The sequence below is a fragment of the Strix uralensis genome, chromosome 1 (genome assembly GCF_047716275.1).
Source record: "Strix uralensis isolate ZFMK-TIS-50842 chromosome 1, bStrUra1, whole genome shotgun sequence".
In the NCBI taxonomy this organism is placed as follows: Eukaryota; Metazoa; Chordata; class Aves; order Strigiformes; family Strigidae; genus Strix; species Strix uralensis.
This window is the reverse complement of record NC_133972.1, coordinates 21064136-21086894: the sequence shown is the minus strand read 5'-3', so window position 1 is coordinate 21086894 and position 22759 is coordinate 21064136. Positions and strand designations below refer to the sequence as shown.

Below are 22759 nucleotides of genomic sequence, written 5' to 3'. Positions count from 1 at the left end.
GCTGCATCAAGAGAAGTGTGACCAGCAGGTTGAGGGAGGCAATTCTCCCCCTCTGCTCCACTCTCATGAGACCCCACCTGGAGTCCTGTGTCCAGCTCTGGGGCCCCCAACATCAGAAGGACATGGACCTGCTCGAGCGGGTCCAGAGGAGGCCATGAAGATGATCAGGGGCTGGAGCACCTCCCCTGTGAGGACAGGATGAGAGAGTTGGGGGTGTTCAGCCTGGAGAAGAGAAGGCTCCGAGGAGACCTTATAGCAGCCTTCCAGTGCCTAAAGGGGGCTACAGGAAAGATGGGGAGGGACTCTATCAGGGAGTATAGGGATAGGATGAGGGGTAAAGGTTTTAAACTGAAAGAGGGTAGGTTTAGGTTAGACATAAGGAAGAAATTCTTCCCTGTGAGGGTGGTGAGACCCTGGCACAGGTTGCCCAGAGAAGCTGTGGCTGCCCCCTCCCTGGCAGTGTTCAAGGCCAGGTTGGACGGGACTTTGAGCAACCTGGTCTAGTGGAAGGTGTCCCTGCCCATGGCAGGGGGTTGGAACTAGATGATCTTTAAGGTCCCTTCCAACCCAAACCATTCTGTGACATAAAAAAATAGGGCAAAGTATTTTTATACTGATACCCTGTAAGCTTATACTACTTGGCAAATACAAAGTTTTCTTATATTACAAGGACTAATCCAGTATGGATGCCTCCCAAAAATGACTGCTGAGAAAACACCCTGCATTATGGGTGGATAAAATTTTAAGGGAACTTCTCTATAATTCTCAAGGATTGACAGAGTAATTTGTTAGGTGTCAGTAATTCTGAATAATAACAACTGTTCTTGCACTTACAAACATATTAAAAATATTCCACAAAATTTCAGATCACCATGATGTCATGAAAGTAGTAAGACAATGAATAAGAACTAGCCATAATACTATTAACAGTACGTGAATTTCAATTATCACAAAATTTCTTTTTTTCTACTTTGTTGGTAAACCTGCCATAGACTAGATAGGTTCCAAACCTATTAACTTTTGATACAGAGCACACACAAAGGTGGGCTGGCAAGGAGAGAGAACTATTAATGTTATTTCTGAACAAGGAAAATGCAAATCAAAGTGATAAAATGGATAGGATTCGATTATTTCTAAATTTTATTTCTAGTCTACGGTGACAGCTTCCAGTTAAAACAGTATAAACCAAGAATAAATGACATTTATTTTGGGAACTGCAGGTGCCCAATTCCAAGGTCTGAGACTAGCTATCACATACACTTACTTATGGACATGTACCAAAAAAGGCAGGACATGGCATCAGTGATAGCTGTGAAATTTGATACCCTGGCAAGCTACAGGAAACTGGTTTCAGTGTTCTTGGGGGCAGAAAGTAACAGTTTGGTGAAATTATAAAGAAAAGGGGCACATTTCTTAATTTACATCTTATTTTCAACTGTCCTCTTCTTTGTGTTATTACAGAACATTACTTTTACCTACTTATTCTAGAAAACAAACCTCACAAAAAATATTTGAAAAGCAAGTTTCTTCATGTAACTTCTGCTATTTGCAATGTATGAATTGCAAGAAGCAGGGGAGCCATAACAAAAACCACAGAATGAGAGTGTGTGCATATCTCTTCCTCCATCTGTATATGCTCATAGCTAGCTACATGTGCTCATATGCTCATATAGGTATAAAGCAAGATTGGCTTTAATACAGACAACTTGAATTTTGATCCATGAGTGTAACAGGGGTTTCTCTTAGCAGCCCCAGCTGTTAGTAGGTTTATCTTTTAGACAGAAACATTAAAAGCTACTGGACGTGAGTGTTGTTACATCAGTCACTCCATTATGTGCAGCTAGTCAGAACTGCACTTAGTGGTTGTGCAGTCTGCTAGCATAACCTGAGCTCAGGACAGATATTTATTAATTTATAATTACCAAAACCATCATATGTTTTATATTCATATGATGTAAACTGAAATATGGTAAGAAATCCTTAGTAACTAGTAATTACCGAGTTACTCTTTTGGTAGTTTTGCCAAGAAATAGCCTTAGGACTACTTACCTAAAAAGTAAATAGGCAAATGTTATATGAAAATGAAACAACAGAACATTGAATATCTTCACATTTGCCTGATAACATGTTACAAAACAGATACCCAGCACACGTTACATGAAATAACTGGAAGTGGCTTCACTACCTAAGCTATTTTAAGAAATGGAATAGGATGCATACTAAAGGTAATTTTTCCTGTTTTATTTTGTTTAATTATTTACATCTTTTTACACTTAATGTGCTGGATTCTGATATTTAGTTTGGGGAAAAAAACCCCACATCAAAAAATCTGGAGAGAGCAAGCTTTCACAGAAAACATGACAACAGCGTTTCCTTTTGTGCTTTTAAAGAAGAGTACCTGTGCGTTGAGTTTAGGGCACTCCTGATTCTTCTGTCCTTGATTTTGTCCTACTGCAACAGCATAGGTGGCAAGCAGAGTCCAGAGACACAGGGCTCGCATACAGGCTGCCAACAAAAACCAACCAAGTCCTTTTAAGAATTGGTCTGCTATATGATGTGATCTTTGCTGTTCCTGCTGTACAGAAATAAAAGCAGACATGCATGGTACATAGCTACAGCACTCTGAAAATATCCACAAGATAGATTAAGACTACTCTGATACATATTTAAAAGTAGAGGAACATTTAAGATGAATTAACCTATTCAGTAAAAACTGGTAAATATATTTATTCCTTCAATGCTGTTGCCAATTCTGTGCTATCAAAATTTTGTTTTAAAAATACAGCTTGTCACAATAAACAACTGTAAGCAGTGCCTCAGCTCATAACCTTGTCTTAAAAATGCAGGCAGAAGACAGTCAGTACTATTGACAGAAGCTGTGCACACTTACCAGAGGGGTTTTGCAGGAGCAGCTGCAGAAGCAAAAGAAAATTCCTCTTGCTTGAGAAACACTAATATAGCAGCACAAGGTGCAGTTGAGGGCGTTTCCAAATACAGCCTGACTAATCCCCGTGCAAAACCCCAGGGTCCTGTGACGCACATCAGCAATGCACAGCAGTTTGTTATGCTCAGCAGTACAACCTGACAGGCTTACAGATGATCAGCTGGTGCACCAACAACAAAACCTTTGACCTTCCCTGAACGAACAGCTTTCATGGATGCAGCAGGCAAATTTGGGCTGCTCTAACAGAGGCAGGCCCTTGTTTTTCAAAGCAGAAGTTTACTACTTTGTTACTTTTTAACCCTTTTACAAAATCTTTTCAAGTAGTGTAGGATTTCCCGTTGCAGAGTGCCACAAATTTCTTACAGCTCATTGACATGGTCTCATTAATGTTTACAAGGGAGTACATATTTATTTGTGTAGAAGCAGCAAATTAATTAATTAATCTTTGCTTTGACTTTAATTATTTATGTGATACTGAAACAGGAAATCAAGGAGGAATCTGTCAGGATTTTTTGAGACACAAGGCAACTCAACATGCTCTCAGAAGTTTGTCATTAGGCATGTTGCCTGATCAGACAGTAACTTGGTGACACACAAGATGTATTTAAAAGGCATCTTTTTTACTGTGACAGGATGAAGGAAGTATTGTCTAATCCTATTTACACTTTGAAGTTGTGTAAATGCTGGGAAGTGTCATGTGAAGTTAACTCTTGCTATAGCAACAGTGTAAATTTCCCCCCACGACCCCATAATTCATGCTCAACCTTAGGTTTATGATCGCTATTTCAGACTGCCAGAACTAACTACAAACATCGGGCCAATTCATACATGGCCATGAATGTGACCAGTGCAATTGGCAGAATTGAAGCAAGGGCAGGTTAGTAATGTAGCACATACAAAACCCCCAATGCTATAAAAAACCTCCCACTTTTCCAGGATGCTAGAGATTCATTAGTTACGAAAATTTCCTTTTAAGGAGGATGTGCTGTTTTTCTACATTAAAAAAAATCAACAGACTTTTTCTGAATGCTACAGTGAATCCATATGTTTTGTGTCCGCATTTGAACTGTAGGGCAGTATGTACTCTGTCAGGATTCTTCAGACTCTGACCTACACAGAGTACTTTCATTTTTTTCAGTTGTCTTCTCTGTGTTTTGACCCAATGGAACAACTAGTGAATACTTCAGCTGATACAAAACATATAACTTTCATCAACACTCATCCTCTTAGTATTGAACAAAATCCCCTAAAATGTACATGTCAAGGTCTGCTGTATCCTGAAGCAGCAAAACAGTTTGAAAGGTATGTTCAAGATGTAACATAGTCCCTGCAAAAACTATACAGAGTAAATTGAACTTACTTGGCATTGGTATGTGCCAGGATTCATAGCTCCCATTAATCTACTTGTTATAGCATTTATACACTGTTGTAATAGGTAACATACAGGGAACATTACCTTTTATAGTATTTTAATATAGTTAGCATGCTTTTGGGTAATAATATCTCCATATTAATATTTTGGAAAGCTATGTATAATGCAGTATCTTGAATAAATATGAATTACTTGCACAGTAAAAAGCTGTAGCTGATGTCAGTGCCGGACTTCCAGTTTTCAAAAAATCTAATGAACAATGAAGTAAAATATGCTGGCTAGATGAATCATGTAGTTCAGATAAAGGCATCATTCGATTTGCAAAGTACCCGTCTGAGCTTTTATATATTTCAAAGGTGACAATGGGACTGATATAAATTAGCCTTGTGAACCTCATAGGTGAGACCAGGATGTGGTGGGGCTGGCCTGTTGATATTCTGGTACTTCTCGGGTGTGATTCAGTGAGAAAATTAATTCTAATGCTATCAAGAATTTAAAGAAAGTTAGCTTTCTCTTTATGAAAGTTGGGGAAACAAAAAAAAAGAGTTGTGGTTTTTTTTTTTTTAAATTTATGTACAATTTAAGATTGAAGAAAAGAGTTGCAGAAATTAAGTCCAATTTACAGACTAATTTTTTTGTATACCAGACTAATTAGAAAGCATTTTAAATGAACGATCACAGTGTTAGGGAATGAGCTAGAACATGACGTGAGCAAAATTTCTGTAAACATTAATACAGCCAACATCTAATTCTTAGAAAACCATCTACTGTATCTCTAACAACAATGTACTTTCACTTTAATGAAAATGCTGTATATGAAACTCCTCATCTACAAAACAAGACTGTCTTTGCAACTCTAAGAAACCTTTGTGTCAAACACTTTAATTACAATAGTTACTACTGACCATGCTTTGTTACTGCTGCTTTGAGTCAGTTGAGCATTTTGTTTATAGTGTTTCACTTCTGCTAAGGGATTAATTAAAATTAGGCCTTCTTTTCTAAAGACAGAGAAACAAAGTCCAGCATGACATTTTTACTCTCACAATACTGAAGGTCATTTAAATATATTTTGAGAACCACAAACTAAAGAGGTATAGCTATTTCAACAGATAGGTTCTATTTTAACCTCTTCTCTTTGGCTGAGGGCCATATCTCAACTGCGGAATATTCTATGCAGAAAAAGAGAGAGAGAGACAGAGAAAGAACAACACTTAAAACATTACAAGATTTGTCATTCATATAAAACCAGGAAAAGGTTCAACTTTATATGGTGGTGTGTTAGGTTTGTAGAGATTCAGGATGCTCCCAAAGAGTATGAAGCCCTAGAAGTTTTTAGTGTGAAGCAATGAAAAACTGGTTCTACTGGTCCTTACACACCTCTGCCCTAGGTTGCACCTATTTGTGGAAAGAAATGAACACAGCACAGAAATTATGTAAGCAAATAAGCTGAATTTTTTTTTTAAAGTAAAAAGTTGAATACTTCAACAAAACTGACATCAGCTTTTAAAGATCAAGAAAGAGGTCATATTTAAGAGTAATTTCTGTTCATTAGAATATTTGCTACAAAATACAAAAACAGACTGAATCCTGTCTACAGTATAAACATTAGCTCGTGGCTTTTCATTAGCTTATTAACTTTTATTCTTGTTTAGTGAGCCTACTACAACTGAACAACTTTGAATATATCCCTATATATTTAGCATATTGCCCAACTTTACTTGAGCAGTACCTTAATTTATTGCCGGGATCAATTTTAAACATTAAATAACTGTATTTGTTTTCTAATTTTGCTTTTGTAATAAGTCTACTTAGTAGATATTTTCCAAAGCCGACTACTTGATATAATCTCCACAAGACAGGGAAAGCTAACTGAACCTTAGCACTCAAGTACCAAACCAAGCAGAAGAAAGGAACCACCATAAAATAATTTAATTCAAACATGATTTTTATTCATGTCCTAGTGAACTGAGTTAATGAACAGCATACTGGTTCCACCAATAGCTTTTTATATTTGTAAATGACAATTACAAAGAAAATAAGATAAAAGTTCAGTTTGATGAAGCTGGGCTAAATAAAGCTTTAGAAGGATGCCTTGCAGGAGTTTTGGATACCACTTATTTTTTCAGTACAGGTTTGGTGTAAAAAAATGCTAGCCATATTTACAGCTGGTATGATACAATACAGAAATACTATTTGTATAGGAAAGTGTGTGTGTATTATAGAGATCATTCATGAGGAATGTAAGAAATTCTTTAAACAGAAAAAGCTTGAACAGCACTTCTATGGAAAAGTGCTAAGAACACGTTAAAGACTGAATTCATTAAACTGTGATAAATCCAGAGAAGACATATGTTAAGATAACCTGAGGGTTTTATAAGACTCAGCAGTACCATTTTAGCTGAGAATTTTTTTTGTCTACTCAGCTATCATATTTTAAAAAGGCAAAAATAAATGCATGCACCAAACCCATTAGAGGAGGTAAACACTGTATCACAAGACATATTTAGCAACTTTATCTGATAGAGATTTTGTAGATCTGATCAGAGATCAATCTTTCTTTACAAGATAAAACTGGTGATCATCTATAGTCTGGCCATTTATGGCTGTTTTGAACACAAAGTTATTAGTGCTAACACATACACTCAAACGTACAAAGAACAGCTAAACTTAAGTATTTATTCTTGTGTTTAATACAACAATCACTATGATGTTGTACTCACTGAAAAATTGTATCTCAATAAACCCATTGTTATTCATTAAAAAAATAGGGCTACATAAAGACACATTTTAATTCAGCAAGATAACTGCACGTGTTTTAAGCATGGAGTAGATCACCAGTTTCATTTGGACTAAGCAAAGGTTTTAAGCAGTGAACAAGAACAATGATTAGCTTATGTTAAGGTCATGCAGTGAGATAAATTATTCTGGTTTAGTGATCTCTCAAGGTGGTTACTCTATGAAAGTGTATGAGGTCAGAATTAGAAGGGGGTTTTTGTGTGTGGGTTTTGTGTTTTGTTTTTTTTTATTTTTTAAAAAAAACAGTTTCTGCAGTTCTGGAAATCTAAAATGAATAGAGTTTTTAGCATCAATTTGAAACATGTAGGAAGTCATGACTTGCAACTGTACATGACATTGCTTGTTCAGATGAGAGAATAAAAGATACTGCAGCATCATTGTCCCTTATGCACCTTCCTCTTGTGCTTAGAAAAGCACTCTAAAAGCAGAGATCTCTGCTGGTGATAAATCAACAGACATTTTGAATCTTACAAGAAAGTAGGACTGAAGACAAGACAAATACATTGCTGACTTGGTATCTTGAAGTCCAGGTAATAGAACATAAGGGTAAGAGGTTTTGATGGACTTATACATGAATCACAGACGTATGTCTCAAACACAGAGGTATTGTTACACGTTATAAAACTCAGAACTGTTACAACTGTGGCAACAGAAGTCGACACTTTATGCAACATTTCAAATCCTCTATAGAAGTCTGTGAAGGACTATTAGTACCTAGAGCCTCAATTTCCAGTATTTCATGTGATCTCCTCCTGTCAGTTACTACTTCAGGCAAAAATTTAGTCTCCTACTGAGAGAATATATGGGGTACAAACCATACAGAACCAGTTCTGAAGATTCTGGGTTTGAATTAATACAGCTCAGGGCAGGCACCTTTTGCCTCTGATTGTATGTTAGGGGAATCAACTCATCTCTGTGTTTTGCTCCTACTCCCTCACTCTGGAGAGGATTAACCTTTGAAACTGGTAGGTTAAAAAAATATTATGTATTGTTTAGTAATCAGTGAGTATCTAGAAATGATCAAGTGATCTTCAGTCAGTAGCCACGTATCTTGGAAATACCAGTCTGTAAATGATATCCTACTTGAGCCAGGGTTTAATCTGATGTTTTTTTCTTAACCATTCCTCTCCTTGCCAAGAAAAGAATATAAAAATATTCTAAATGTAAGCAAGCTCAGATCAATACTAAGAAGTTATTATATTATGCTTAGATTTTACAAATAGCTTCTAAAGCACCAGAATTGAAAGAAGACATCAAGGTTGTGACACTCAGCTCAGTGCAGGGCAGAAGAAAACTGAGCCTTTTTTCTTGGCCTTCATACTTACATTTCACTGGTGCCTATTCTTACCAATGCTTTCTGGATAGCCTGCTTTATAAATCCATTAGGCACTTGCAACTTAAATACCAAATCCAGTTCCAGTTTCCCTACCTTACAGGGGATACAGCAGAACTGGAAAAGTTGCTGAGAAGGGCAGTAAGGATGAACCACGATACGAAAAGCTGCCATACAGTGAACAATTGAATATAACAGAATTCTTCAGCCTGGGAAATAAATGACTGGATGGCATAGAAAAGGTCAATAGGGAAAGATTGTTCATTGTCTCTTACAGTGTAAGAGGTAGAGGTCATCAACTAAAATTAACAGGAGGCACATTCAAAACAAATGAAAGGAGTCAGCTACAGGTCACACAATGAAGTAAAGTAGTGAGATGTGGAATTCTTTCCTGGTGATACCGTAAGTTTACACAGTCTTAAAAAGGTGCTGCATAACAGCATTAAAAAAGCTCATCTTAAATTACAGACACTGTCTCTGAAATACAAGCTGCTGGAGGCTGGGAAATTATTCTGGAAAAAAAAAAAAACATGACAATTTACCCCATTCTTATGCTTTCCCTGAGTCTCCGCTATAGACCACTACTAGACAGATGGTACTGCCTGTATCAGGCAAGACCTTTCATGGAAGGTAAGTCAACATTCCCTGTTTGTAACATGTGACAACAGGGAGATTCATTTGCTCTTCACAATAGTGCTTCAGTTTAATTTCAAGTACAGATACAGAAAATTCATTTTTGACAAATCAGAATTTTTGAATTTGAGTGGTACTCTCATTTTCTGTTAATACTGCTATGGTAACAGGATAGATGTTGAGTCTGGCTATCTGAAAGATCCTCTTCCCTCTCATGTTACACAGAATCTAACGCTTAGTGAAAGAATGCTTACAGGTGAGGTCGTTGGTACAACTAATCCTTCTTCAAAATATCTAGGCAAACTGTATAGAATTCTAAGAACTGGCAGTATGTAGATACTGTGGTGTATTTATAAATTCTTCATTAGCTATCAGGTGTGCAAAAGCTCACCTTGCATAACAATGTAATTCTGATGACCTATATTATTTTTTCCCCAAACTGTACATTTGCATGTGTACTTTTTATAACTAAATATGCTGTATATATCTATATGCACATGCACTGAAAGAACTTAAAACAAATGCTTGTTTCCCTAGAAGCTTCCCATGTAACACTCTCTCAAATGGAATTTGCATTCAGCCCAAGGCCTGGACTGAAGCAGTTGCTGCTGATTCTCTTCTTCTCTTATCTGCTTCTAAGAAAAAAACATCTGCTTAGATTTTTTTCACTAAGCCTAAGAATGCTGTATCTAGATCAAATAAACTCTGACCCTTGAATAGTGGAGTTGCGGGACCCAGTTTGAAAGCAAAGTCAGCAGGACAAAGTTTAATCTACAATGCATTACCAGACACTACAATTCTGATGGAAGAATGTAGTGCTAAATGTATATTCCAATTAAAGTTACGCATTGAGACTAATTAAGTTTTTAACTGTTAGGATCTCTTTTAGTACAGATCCATCTTTAAACTTGTTGAAAAAATAATCCCTTAAGCCTAAAGATGAAATACAGCTACCATACACTCATTTTAAAGGTAATGAGCAGCATGATGACTTGAGGCATGATGGATTGTTTTGCCTCTATGTCTCATTGTTTTATGGGTGTTTCTGACTGCTGGATCCATTCAAAGATGCAACTGGATGCTCCTTATTTCTTGTATCTCTGTGTATTTGCCCTCTGGAAGTGATATAGGACATCATATTATTATGTTATGTTTATTAAATAGTTTTTAAAATTTATTTTTGTCATTATTGTCCGAGATGAGTCAGTGCAGTTCTGTATTCTTTTGGGGTGTTACTGAACAAAAAGAATATAGTATTTAAACATGGTGTCTTCTTTGACTTGTGTGCTGCAACCTTAAGCATATGTCTACTTGTATTGAAAAATGCCTCATCTTTTTTTACATTCAGGTAAAACACTCTATTGATGTAAGGGTTTGCGAAATTAGAAAAATCCAGTGGACTTTCAATACGCACTGATTTTTTTTTTTTCTTAAACAGTCAGAAACTTCAAACAAATAACCTAAGATAGAGGTGACCAACACAACAGCCACAGGTTCCAGCTTAATGGCTCAGTGCCAGTCAAGCTGCTGCATGATTGACATGGGACTAAAAATCTGCCTACTGCAATCATCATAAGATCTCTGATGTTTTACAGCAGCTGACCATTGGTGATTGATTATGTTTGGGTAAGGGGAAGGGGCTGACCTCCAGCAACTGGTCAACACAGCTGCCTCACGCAGACCTCTCCCTCAGGAAGAAATAGTCACTACAGATCAACCACTGCACAGTAACGTGACTGCAAGAAGGCCAGGGGAAAAGTTAGACTTCACATCCTAGCTTTTATTTTCCACATCCTCCATGACAGTATACTTAGCCAACTCTCTTGCCCAGTCTTACCTGGCCTTGTATCTCTTTGCATGCTGGTTAGGAAAGGAGGCCAGGAAGACTAGTTGTGAGCTATTCCTGCGTCTCAGTTGCACTTAAGTGTGTGATGGGACCAGCCAAATTTCAGTGCTGAGCATCTGACAGGCAGCAGAGACACAGCTGCTACTCTAGGTCCTCTGCATGCAGGAGCAGTTTAGCTGTTACGCGTCTGACCTGGAGTCGGGTAGTAGCCAAAAAATGCCAGTCACTGTGGGACAGGATTTCTTAAATGACAGGTCACTTACAGAGTAGTGTATATCCCTCTTCAGAGATCTGCCGTGCAAATAGATACAAAATTCACACTAGTGCCACCTGCTGCTCTACACTGCCTGCTGCAGCTCACCTAGCTAAAATGTAAATCCTGAAAATTACTTACCATCTGACAAATGCACCAAATTACAGCAGTAAAATCTAACAGTGTGCTTCTGATATTTTCTCTTAAACTCTCTCCAAGACTTACTCTTCTCAGTAAGTGGAGAGTATACTGTAGTATACTTGCACACAATACGCTTGCGTATTCACACGTGGAAGGAAGAAAGGGGGCTGATGGTTGAAGGCTATTATCGTGAATTGGAAGTAGCCAACACAGAGAAATATTAATTATTTTGCAATTCATTCAAGTTAAAAAAAAAAAAGGTAAGAGGCAGCTATTCTAATTTTTTTTTTTTAAGGAAAGAACTTCAAAAGTTCAGGTATTTTAAAAATGTTTCCAAACTTATGCAAACTGTGACATTTTAACCTTTACAGGTACATTTAAAATTGCTATTGAATTTAGAGCTAGTATTCTCCTGCCTATAAATGCATGGATCCATGCCCTGGGTCTCTTCAATGCCTATACTGATCAATTTAGATATTTTTTATAAAAGTTGCTAACTCAAGACTGACTGTTGAAATGCTATGTGACTTTAATTAATTCATAATATGAACAAATTTGCAATGGTATGTGTATTCAGACAATTAAAAAACCTTCTTACTGCTTATATTGTTTGACATTTAATACTTGCAGTATTTGCTATTGATCTTAATACCATTATAGCTCAACCAATAATCACGAGTTACTACAGGAGAAAAATCACTTAAAAATATGACTTAACACATACCAAGCATTTATGAAAAGATAAACATATTCCAGAGCAGAATGATTCACTGAAAGATTGCTCTTCTGTCTTGGAGAAAGACTTTATACAAAAGATAAAAGAAAGTCGTAAACAAGCTCTCCTGAGACTATACCTACAATACATATCGTCTCCTGACATTTACTTATATTTACTACTTGGAGCTCAATTTTCAGGTGTAGTTCATCATCATGTTTTTGATAACTGTTATAACTAGGATAAATGAGTTCTAAAGAAACACAGAATTAAAGATTTAATTGATCTTCACATACCCATTCTTTGTAAGAATATATGTTTCAAGACCTACTGAAAAAAAAGGCAGCAATTTCAGAAAATTAAGACCTACTTCTGAAACAGATGGTTAAATTGTAGGATCAGCTTATTATACTAAATAAAATATTAGTATGTACATGATCTATATAGTAGACTACTTTTTGATTCTTAACAGTGTTAGAAGAAAACACTGAAACTGAATCAATTTTTCTTCTTCTAGGATCCAAATTTTTAAAATTTCCAACTGATTATTTTACAGTGAGAATAAAAACCCATTACTAGTATCTAAGTTGTATCAACATGAACTATGCTTAAAATGTTTTTCCTGGCCTGTGTAAACTTGCTTTACAAGCCACATTCTGGGTTATTATATATCTAATGATTATCTGTGCAAAATGCCTGTGGGCAACACAACCTTGTTTTAGTAATGCTGGTGTTTATCACTGTCAATGTGATTTTTCTACTGAGGAATACAGTCTAAACAAAAACCAAGTTTTATAGAAATAGTTACATGACAGCTCCAGTCCTCATATCAAATTTAACTTGGTTTTAAAATTTTAACAATATTCTAAAAATTATTCTAATGCTCTAGTCGCTAGTAATGCAAGGGCTCTTAGTCACACGTCAGTAGGCAAGGGTAGTATTAGGTCTCAGGAGTTCTTTCACTTTTCACTACTTAGGTTCATATCCATTCTTTCGGAACAGTATTATTCCCACATGGATCACATCACTGGACAGCTCTCAAGGTCATGACATTTTAAATATTATCACTGCAATACCCAGAAAGTGACAGTGTCCTGCAGTGGTATCGTTAGAGAAAGTCCATGTTCCTTCTGTTCCCCTTTTGTTGATTCTAGTTTTCTCAGGCTCAAACTCTTCTTTGTCTTTGTATAGGAAAAAGTATGTATGAAGTTGTTCCACATACTAGCCATTTAGATTCTTGAATACGTATGCTACATATTACATACTCCTTTATTCTCCACTGGGACGTCATCGATGTCTCATGCCAGAGTAATGTCACAGTTACTCTAACAACTAGTTACTAGCAACAAGACAAGAATAAAGAAGTGGAGTGGTATGTGACTGCTGCCAGTTGTAAAGGTCTGTATCCTTCATCTGTGGCACAAATGCTCTGATGCCCTATGAAACAAGAAGCCAGTCTCACTAGAGACTGGCAAGTGAAAGAAAATAATAATAATAAAAAATCTCCCCACACAAACCCTATGACAGTCAGAATCACAGAAGACATTCCTTTCTTAGGGAAGTAGATAAATAGCAATTACCTCACTTCTTACTCATTTGCTTATTTCTCTCCAGGTAAATTCTAATAGTGCAAAAATCCATGCATTTCTTTCCCTCCCCCAACATATTAAAAGGGAAACTGGCCAGAGACATTTAACAATGGCTGGTTGAAAAACTCCTGTAAAATGAGAAACTGCTTTTCAAGTTGATTTTTAATTTGCTGTTGTTGAAATTTGATATAAAGTCTGTTTTTTGGGTAATGAGATCCTCTCACTTCAGGGACAGAATGGAGAAATAGACAAATGTAACTAAGCGTTTGCCCAGTGTTCTGCAAAACCTGAGAGAATAAGTCTCAATTTAAGGTATTTTGCTATTCTGTTTTCAACCAGTTCTATTATGTTTCTCATCCTTAGATAATAAACACAATAAAAAGCTTCAAAACTAAAGAGTGAGGAACAAGCTGCGGAAAAAAATCCAAGGTTCTAACAATTTCGTTTATGAAACTGACAAACAACAAAAAATACTGTTACTCCAGTTAAGTAATTTTTCTTCCATTAATCCCATATTTTATTTAGCATGGGCTATTCCTTACAGATGAGTGTTTTTGAAAGACTTAGGCATCATTCTTCACTCTGGTTTGTGCACACCTGTTTTCTGCTGAGTTTCTAAAAGGCTTCACAAAGAGTAAGCAAGAAACTGAAGTCTACTGTCAGTAGAATTGATTTGCTCTATAAGGATCCACTACTTCATTGTAAACTTGTCTGGGGCCTGAAAAATCCAAAAGATTGAGTGTTACTCTAAGGTTTAATCTCTTTTTAAAGTAGCTATCAAACATTAGCTAATAGGTTACTTTAAGAATCTAATTAATTATTAACCTTCCTTTAATTTAAAGTTAGCAACCTTGTGGCTAACTTACCTTCACCTGACTATAGGAATACTTTTACAGTTTTACAGAAATGACAGTTTGGCTGTGCAAAGTAATACAGAAGGCTTTGGGAGGTAGTTGTTTCCTGACACACAGAGTAAAACTTCACATGACTGGCTATGTATTTACTATTAATACCTCTGTTTCTTCAGAAGTGGAGCCAAAGTAACTGTGTCTACATTTATCAGTGCCTAAGGGAAACTCGCTATTTGCAAACTTTAGATGGTCAATGAAGACACAATATTAACACTTTAATTCTAAATGTAAACCTTTGCTTCCAAATAAGATGCAGTAATTTTATGGTGTCTTTATTAAGCTTAAATTTGTGTACCAGTCTAATTACTTTGCTCAAGAATTCATCTACTGAAATGTGAGATAGATATTTAAGAATTTCTTGATTTTTATTATTCAACGAGAAAACATTGCTTACCCTGATATCTTCCACAATGCTTGAGAACCTTTTCCACTTTTCTTCACATTAAACATTCTTGGTGTCATAATCCCTGACACTAACTTGTCTTGTAGATATTCTATTTGATTTGTAAAGGTCACTGTCTTTTTAGCATTAAGCACTGCTATAAGTCAGGTTTTTACTTACATTTGGGCCTTATATTTATCTAATGTTATTTTAACTAAGAAAAAAAGTCAAGAAACTTACTGCTGCAGTTAATTATAATGAAAGAAGATTTCATTGGTGAGAATTAAAGTCACATAACTAAGGTATAAATAGGCCTGCTCCCTACTGATTTTGATAAAAGTTATAAATCAAGGTAATTCTGACTCTAATGGGGGTATGAAACCAAAGTGTAATGTTCCCCAAACAAAACTTGAACTAAAAAATCTGCTGAAAATACAGAACAGTCCTGTAATTTTAATCTAACACAGAAGACCAGGCTGGTATAGTAACTCGTGTACTAGAAAAAATACATTTCAATAAAGCAGCATTGCTCCTCAACACCATCCTTCCTTACACTAAATTACAGACTGGAAAACAGCACCTTCTCTTCGAAGCTTAAAGGAAGGTCTCTCTTGTGATAAACTAAGCCAAATGCAGTGTCATGTAAATGACAAACATTGAATCAAATCTACATTGGTGGATAAAACTATTTCAGGAAGTTCTCCAGAATGCAGCATATTCAAGTAAAACAAACACTTAAACACATTTTTGCCCTTATTTGATGAACTAAACTTCTTGGTATGAAGTTTACATAACTATTTCACTTAATTCAAAGAAATTTCACAGCCTGGTTACATGTGTCCACTGAAAATACTTCCTGAGGAAGAAAGAAGACTTGCAGCTGACGAACTAAAGATGTTTGCTAGCTGAAGAAGCTGTCATCTTGAATATCCTTTGAAATGCTAGCTCTCTAAATGAGCAGGTAGTATTAACGTGTTGCGTCCAACTGGTAACATGTTTCTGTATGAGAAGGCTGACATGCTTTGAACAAGCTTTATTTTTCCCTTGCAATTTAAAGTTGAGAAAAGCTCTGATCATAAAAGCAGAATTTTTAGAAGTATCTATTTAGGCTCATGGATCTGCGTCCAAGAACACAGCTCTGAAAATGTTTTCTGAAGTACATACTTAAGAAATTCACTTACCAGAAATCAATTTAATACTGGTGTAATGTTTTTTTTCCCATACCAAAGGCAAAATCTTTGCAACAAAGATAAAAGTCAAAGTCTTCCCAGCCAAAACACCATTTAAACATTGTACAGAAAGTTAATACAAATACAGCAATTATTAGGCACTTTCTGAACTACAACTCAAATGGGATACTGTGAATAGAAGCTGGTGAAACTATTGGATCTGCCTTTTGAGTGTTTGTATGCTCAGGGTTTTAAATGCTGTTATTTTATGGTTGACGTAACTCTAAAGTAAGTTCTAGAATTAAAAAAAATTAATATAGTTAACTAGTGTTATGCAACTGTAAGTTTTCAAATCAGTTTTGTAAAATCCTGCTATAGAGTCCAGAAACCTTTTTTAGAATCAGATCTAAAGCCTCTCTACAGTGGCAATCCAAATGTTCTGGTCTCCCACAAGCTGTTTTAAGTGGGCTCACAGAAACTAAAAAGCAAGACACCCCGCTCCAAATTGTTGTGAGTGATGTGAGTGATGACTAGAAACAGCATTCATATATTTTTTCAACAGTAAGTATGATGACTCCATGATTAGTAAAAATGCACAGTGTAATTCCACATTATCACAAACTGCATGGTATGACTTCCAATGGCAAGTGTTGCATCACGTAGCCAAGTGAGTGGTTGGCTCACAACTTACATAGAGTCCTAGTTCTTAGCAAAATCTATGTTTCCATGTGCAATTAAAAAAATAAATCTGAGCTTTTACTAAGGCTTTGCAGGGGAGATCACAAAATATCCATCGGCTAACATCAAGTGACTCGATGATTTCAGTTCAGTTCTTTGGTACAGCGGTGTCCAAATCATAAACCTCAAATTTTGAAGGATTTCAACATAATCAGCATACTGTCTAAACTAAGACCTTTTACCATCCAGTTACTAATAAGCAGATATTTAAATAATACTCGAAATAGCAAGTTTAACAAGGGCAGTAAGAGAGACAGCTCCATCTTCCTTTTATAGTAACTGTGAACAGACATTGCTTCCTATTTGCAACAGATGGCTAAACACGCCAACACGCCCCCCCTTTTTCTTTTAAACAAGTTACAAGTAGGCTTTTAAATTACCACTGAGCTTTACGCATAGGTACATACGGGCCGGACAGGACAGGCCAGGCCAGAGCAGACGCTTTTAGCGCGGATGGATGGATCATGCTGTGGTGGCCCAGCTGCACCTGCCCCCCGCGTCTGTCTTTATGATGAGAAATTGGGCTCGACATCCCTCCCTCAGCCCCTTCGCCTCAGGGGTGGGCACAAGACACAGCCAGCCCCGCACATCTGGAGAGGAGACCCATCTCAACCTCTGGCGTCAGCCAGCAGCCGGACCGCCGGCAGCGGGCTCCGGACGTGTAGGAGAAGGGACTCGCGTGCTTTGGGCAAGGGGCCGGTATTTGAGGGCGGCGGGGGTCGGGCCGCCCGCGCCTTGCGGAGGCGGGGGGCGGATATCGGCCTGCGTCCACGGGGGCGGCCGGGGGGAGCCTGAGGAGACCGAAGGAGAAGGGGAAGGGCGTGCGGCCGGGGGCGGCGGGGCGCCGGCCTCCGCTGCGCCGCCCCGCTCTCGGCCTCTCACCACGTACCATCTCGATGATCTTGGTCTTCCTGCCCGTCTTCTTCTTCATGGTGAAGATGTACTGGGCCAGCACCACCCCGCCGACCAGGGCGCACACGCTGGCGCTGGCCACCGCCCCCATCTTCGCCACGGCGGTCCTGTCCATGGTAGCTGCCAGGGGCACGCTGAGGCGCCGACCGGTCGCTGCGGGGAGGCGGGGGGTGTCACGAAGGAGGAGGGGGTGCCCCTCAGCGCCGGCCCGAGCGCGTCCCCACCGAAACAACCGCCAGACCCGGCCGGGCGGTAACGACGGCGCCGCGCGCCGCCCGCCCCCCTCCCTCCCTCTCTCTCCCTCTCTCTCCCTCTCTCTCTCCCCCCCCGGCTCCGGCGTGGGCTCCCCGCGAGACGTCACGTGCGCGCGGCCGGCCGGCGGTACCACGCAAGTGGAAAAGGGCGGGGGGGGGGGGGAAGAAGGAAGGGGGGCGGCTGGTGGAGCCGGGCGCCGCAGAGGGCGAGAGGCTTCTGTGAGGGCTTTGAAAGGAAAAGCACTAGCCGAGAGGTTTAGGTCTTTCCTCGGGAAACGCAAAGCAACGCCTCTTTTTCATTCACCCCCCCCGTACCGGAAGAAATGGCAGAGCCCAACGGTCCGCAGCGCCGCTTCCCGAACTACATTTCCCGGTGTCGGCGCGAGGCGCGGCGCTCCCGCCCTCCCGGAGGGGCGGGGCCGGGCGGGGCGGGGCGGGGCGCGGCCGGTGCTTTACGCGCGGTGAGCGGGGCGCCGGAGATGGCGGCGGCAGCAGTGGGGAGGGTGCGGTGATGCTGCTGGTTTGTGCCTCACCTTTTGCTTCGCTTCAGGCTGCGTCTAAGCGAGGAGCTCCCGCGAGGAAAGGGGGCTGCCGCCCCGCAGCGGCGGGGACCGCACCGCACCTGGGGGGTGCTGTCTGTCGCCCAGGTAAGTCCCCGCCGGTCTCTGTCTCCCTTCTCCCGCTCCGGGGCGTGGGTGAGTGTCCGGGCGGGGCTCGGGTGGGAGTGCTGCGGGTGCCGTGCAGGAGCTCTGTGAGGGAGAGGGGCTGTGGGGAGGGCGGTGCTGCCGCCAGCCTGCACTCGGCTGCAGCAGGTTGCCTGGCCGGCATAGCGACGGTAACCGCCTCAAGTGAGAAGAGAAATGGTTTTATTTGCCGGACGTGGTTTCCTTTAAAGAGGAGAGGCGCGGGCTTGCAGGCTGCGTTTGCTCCGAAGGAAAACAAGGGGTGAGCCCATCATTTTTCCTTCTTCCCGGAAGGAACCGCCGGAGCCGGCGCTGCCTGCCTGCCCCTCACCTCCTCCGCGGGCTGGGCGATCGAGTGTCTTCAGGTTAGACCTACTCATGGCAGAGCTGTGAGTTTTGAGCTAGGGTAATGTTAGTGTCAAGCCGCCTACAAAAGGATTAGTCTCTCTCTCCCCCCACCTTCTTAAAATAACAGCAGCTAGGGAGCAGAAAAGCTGATTTGTGCCCTATCTGACCGAGTTCTTTAGTCGTGTCACTAGGGCATCTTCAAGGCGATTACTCGGTGGAGATTTTGATGATGTCTGTTTATGTCTTCATTTACTTTTCTAAAAATAAATTCTCTTGCAGAAAACTTGCATCAGAATCTCTTTTTCCTGATGTTCCTTGGTAAGAGAGAAAACCTCAGTTCTGTGACTTTGAAAACTTGTATTACTTAAGGCTTTTAACAATTTAATAAAAGCTGGTGGTTTTTTTCTTTGTATAACTAGCTGTGTCTATCACAACTAATTTGTAAACTAACAACAAGTTTTGTAAGGTTGTTTTCTGAACTACATAACCAGAAACCCAAGACACCTGAAATTAACATTTATTGACCTCGCACTAGAGCCATGTGAAACTAAGAGGTAGAATATACTCAAAGTTGTTACTAACAAAGTTGTTTGTATAAACATTTGTATATATATTAGTATACACTTTAAGAATGGTTTGTTTCCTTTTCAGTAGAGAAAAATGTCGCTGTTTAAAGCTAGAGACTGGTGGTCCACCATACTTGGAGAAAAGGAAGAATTTGACCAGGGCTGCCTGTGTGTTGCTGATGTTGATAATAGTGGCAGTGGACAAGGTAAATTCAGAATTACATGGTTGTTGACTTACGCTACACAGCTGCAAGTTTGCTTTGACCAATGCTTACTGAAAGCTCGTTAGTCTGGCTAGTTGGCCAGGTAGTTTAAAGTCTGCTATCTTTAATGTGTCCTGGTAGGCTTGAGAAGACAAAATCAATACCATTTGTCTTTGTACATTTGTAAGTTTCTAAACATCTTAATTCTGGCTTGTGTTCAGTAGTAATTTCTCTCGTGTCTTATTCCCTCAGTGGTAGATATCTTTAAAATAGAACATTTTCAGTTAGTCATGGGAGCAAATGCACTTTGTAAGTTGTTGAAAAAGAGAAAGGTGAGACCTAATAAGTGAAGAATTTTAGAAAAACAACCTTTTCTGCCTGGAAAATAAATGGGCTGTTGAAATAAGTGACTCTGCTTGAGTAAACTCTGCTTTTCTATGTAGTCATTAAAAATGTGGAATGATCTTTGCTGTCAGGGGGAGGTCTTGAGTGTGTATGTTTTTTAAATTAATAAGTATTTGTGATCTTTCTCAATGATACACTCATGCTCATCTTGGAGCTGTTTTTGCTCAGTAGAGGTACTTGAGTTTGATTTCCCCATTGCCATATTCTTTATAACATTATTTTTATTTTAGATTGTCCCTTTCAGGAGGATTTGAATGAAGTTGAGCTGTTACTGGTTTGGTGTACAACCTTTTTCAGTAGAAATTCATGGAATCATTTGGGTTGGAAAAGACCTTTAAAATCATTGAGTCCAACCATTAACCTAACACTGCCAAGTCCACCACAAAACCCTGTCCCTAAGTGCTGCATCTGCATGTCTCTTAAATACCTCCAGGGATGGTGACTCAAACGCTTCCCTGGGCAGCCTGTTCCAATGCCTGATAACCCTTACAGTGAAAAAATTATTCCTAATATCCAGTCTAAACCTCCCCTGGTGCAACTTGAGGCCATTTCCTCTTGTCTTATTACTTTTTACTTGGGAAAAGAGACTGACACCCACCTTGCTACAACCTCCTTTCTGGTAGTTGTAGAGGGTAATAAGGTCTCCCCTGAGTCTCCTTCTCTCCAGGCTAAACAACCCCAGTTCCCTCAGTTGCTCCTCAGAAGACCTGTGCTCTAGACCCTTCACCAGTTTTGTTGCCCTTCTGTGGACACACTCCAACACCTCAGTGTCTGTCTTGTAGTGAGGGGCCCAAAACTGAACACAGTATTCAAGGTGTGGTCTCACTGGTGCTGAGTGCAGGGGGACAATCACTGCCCTAGTCCTGCTGGCCACACTATTTCTGATACAAGCCAGGATACCATTGGCCTTCTTGGCCACCTGGGCACACTGCTGGCTCATATTCATCTGGCTGCTGACCAACAGCCCCAGGTCCTTTTCTGCCGGGCAGCTTTCCAGCCACTCTGCCCTGAGCCTGTAGCGTTGCACAGGGTTGGTGTGCAGGACCCAGCACTCAGCCTTGTTGAACCTCATACAGTTGGCCTTGTCCCATTGCTCCAGCCTGTCCAGATCTCTCTGCAGAGCCTCCCTACCCTCGAGCAGATCAACACTCCCACCCAACTTGGTGTCATCTGCAAACTTACTGAGGGTGCACTTGATCCCTTCATCCAGATCACTGATAAAGATATTAAGCCAAACTGTCCCCAGTACTGAGCCCTGGGGAACTGTGACCAGTGCCAACTGGATTTAACTCTGTTCAGCACTACTCTTTGGGCTGTGCCATCCAGCCAGTTTTTTTACTCTGTAAGACTGCACCCATCCAAGCCACGAACAGCCAGTTTCTCCAGGACAATGCTGTGGGAAATGGTGTCAAAGGCCTTTAAAGTCCAGGTAGGCAACATCCACAGCCTTTCCCTCATCCACTAAGTGGGTCACCTTGTCACAGAAGGAGATCAGGTTTGTCAAGCAGGACCTGCCTTTCACAAACCCATGCTGACTGGGCCTGATTGCCTGATTGTACCATATGTGCCATGTAATGGCATTCAAGATGATCTGCTCCATGACCTTCCCTGGCACTGAGATCAAACTGACAGGCCTGCAGTTCCCTGGATCCTCATTCAGGCCCTTCTTGTAGATGGACGTCGCATTTGCCAGCCTCCAGCCAACTGGGACCTCCCTGGTTAGCCAGGACTGCTGGTAAATGATTGAACGTGGCTTGGTGAGCATTTCTGCCAGCTCCCTCAGTACCCTTGGGTGGATCCCATCCAGCCCCATAGACTTGTGTGTGTCTCAGTGGTGTAGCAGGTTGCTAACCCTTTCCCTTTGGATTATGGGGACTTCATTCTGCTCCCTGTCCCTGTCTTCCAGCTCAGGGGGCTGGGTACTTTGAGAACAGCTGATCTTACTATTGAAGACTGAGGCAAAGAAGGCATTAAGCACGTCAGCCTTTTCCTCATCCTTTGTCACTATGTTTCCTCCCGCGTCCAGTAAAGGATGGAGATTCTCCTTAGCCCTCCTTTTGTTGCTAATATATTTATAGAAACATTTTTTTGTCTTCTGTGGCAGTAGCCAGATTAAGTTCTCATTGGGCTTTCACCCTTCTAATTTTCTTCCTGTATAACCTCACGATATTTTTGTAGTCCTCCTGAGTTGCCTGCCCCTTCTTCCAAAGGTCATAAACTCTCTTTTTTTTTCCCTGAGTTCCAGCCAAAGTTCTCCGTTCAGCCAGGCTGGTGGTCTTTCCTGCCACCCATCTTTTGGCACATAGGGATGGCCTGCACCTAGCAACAAAAATAGGGCTAAGGACTGCCTCCCAAGGGACTTTGTCAACCAGGCCCTGAAGCAGGCCAAAGTCTGCCCTCCAGAAGTCCAAGGTGACAGTTCTGCTAATCCCATTCCTTACTTCTCCAAGAATCGAAAACACCGTTTTATGATCACTGTGCCCAAGATGGCCTCCAACTATCACATCACCCACAAGTCCTTCTCTCTTTGCAAGCAACAGGTCCACTGGGGTGCTTTCCCTAATGG

General features: G+C 40.2%; 2 protein-coding genes across 12 annotated transcripts in view; one reads left to right on the top strand and one right to left on the bottom strand.

The window, feature by feature from the left end:
* NT5C3A (5'-nucleotidase, cytosolic IIIA) overlaps positions 1-18036 on the bottom strand; it is a 29000-nt gene extending 10964 nt beyond the window's left edge. The window contains exons 1-2 of one of the 6 annotated variants that reach the window (XM_074858795.1): positions 17712-18036; positions 2399-2575 (exon numbers count right to left, since the gene is read on the bottom strand). In XM_074858795.1, the coding sequence (XP_074714896.1) occupies positions 2399-2575; positions 17712-17849 (315 nt within the window). In that variant the 5' untranslated portion in view covers positions 17850-18036. Of the gene's footprint in view, positions 1-2398; positions 2576-2890; positions 3042-17711 lie in introns of those variants that run through there. The other 5 variants (XM_074858834.1, XM_074858824.1, XM_074858814.1 and 2 more) reach the window with 5 other exon arrangements.
* A 405-nt stretch (positions 18037-18441) lies between these two features.
* BBS9 (Bardet-Biedl syndrome 9) overlaps positions 18442-22759 on the top strand; it is a 321079-nt gene continuing 316761 nt past the window's right edge. For 3 of the 6 annotated variants that reach the window (XR_012627546.1, XR_012627544.1, XM_074858706.1), the window contains exons 1-2: positions 18442-18635; positions 19671-19791. Coding sequence is in view for 4 of the 6 variants with exons in the window: in XM_074858706.1 (XP_074714807.1) it covers positions 19680-19791 (112 nt within the window). In the remaining 2 variants the exon portion in view is untranslated. Of the gene's footprint in view, positions 18636-19298; positions 19338-19670; positions 19792-22759 lie in introns of all 6 variants that reach the window. The other 3 variants (XM_074858724.1, XM_074858715.1, XM_074858732.1) reach the window with 3 other exon arrangements.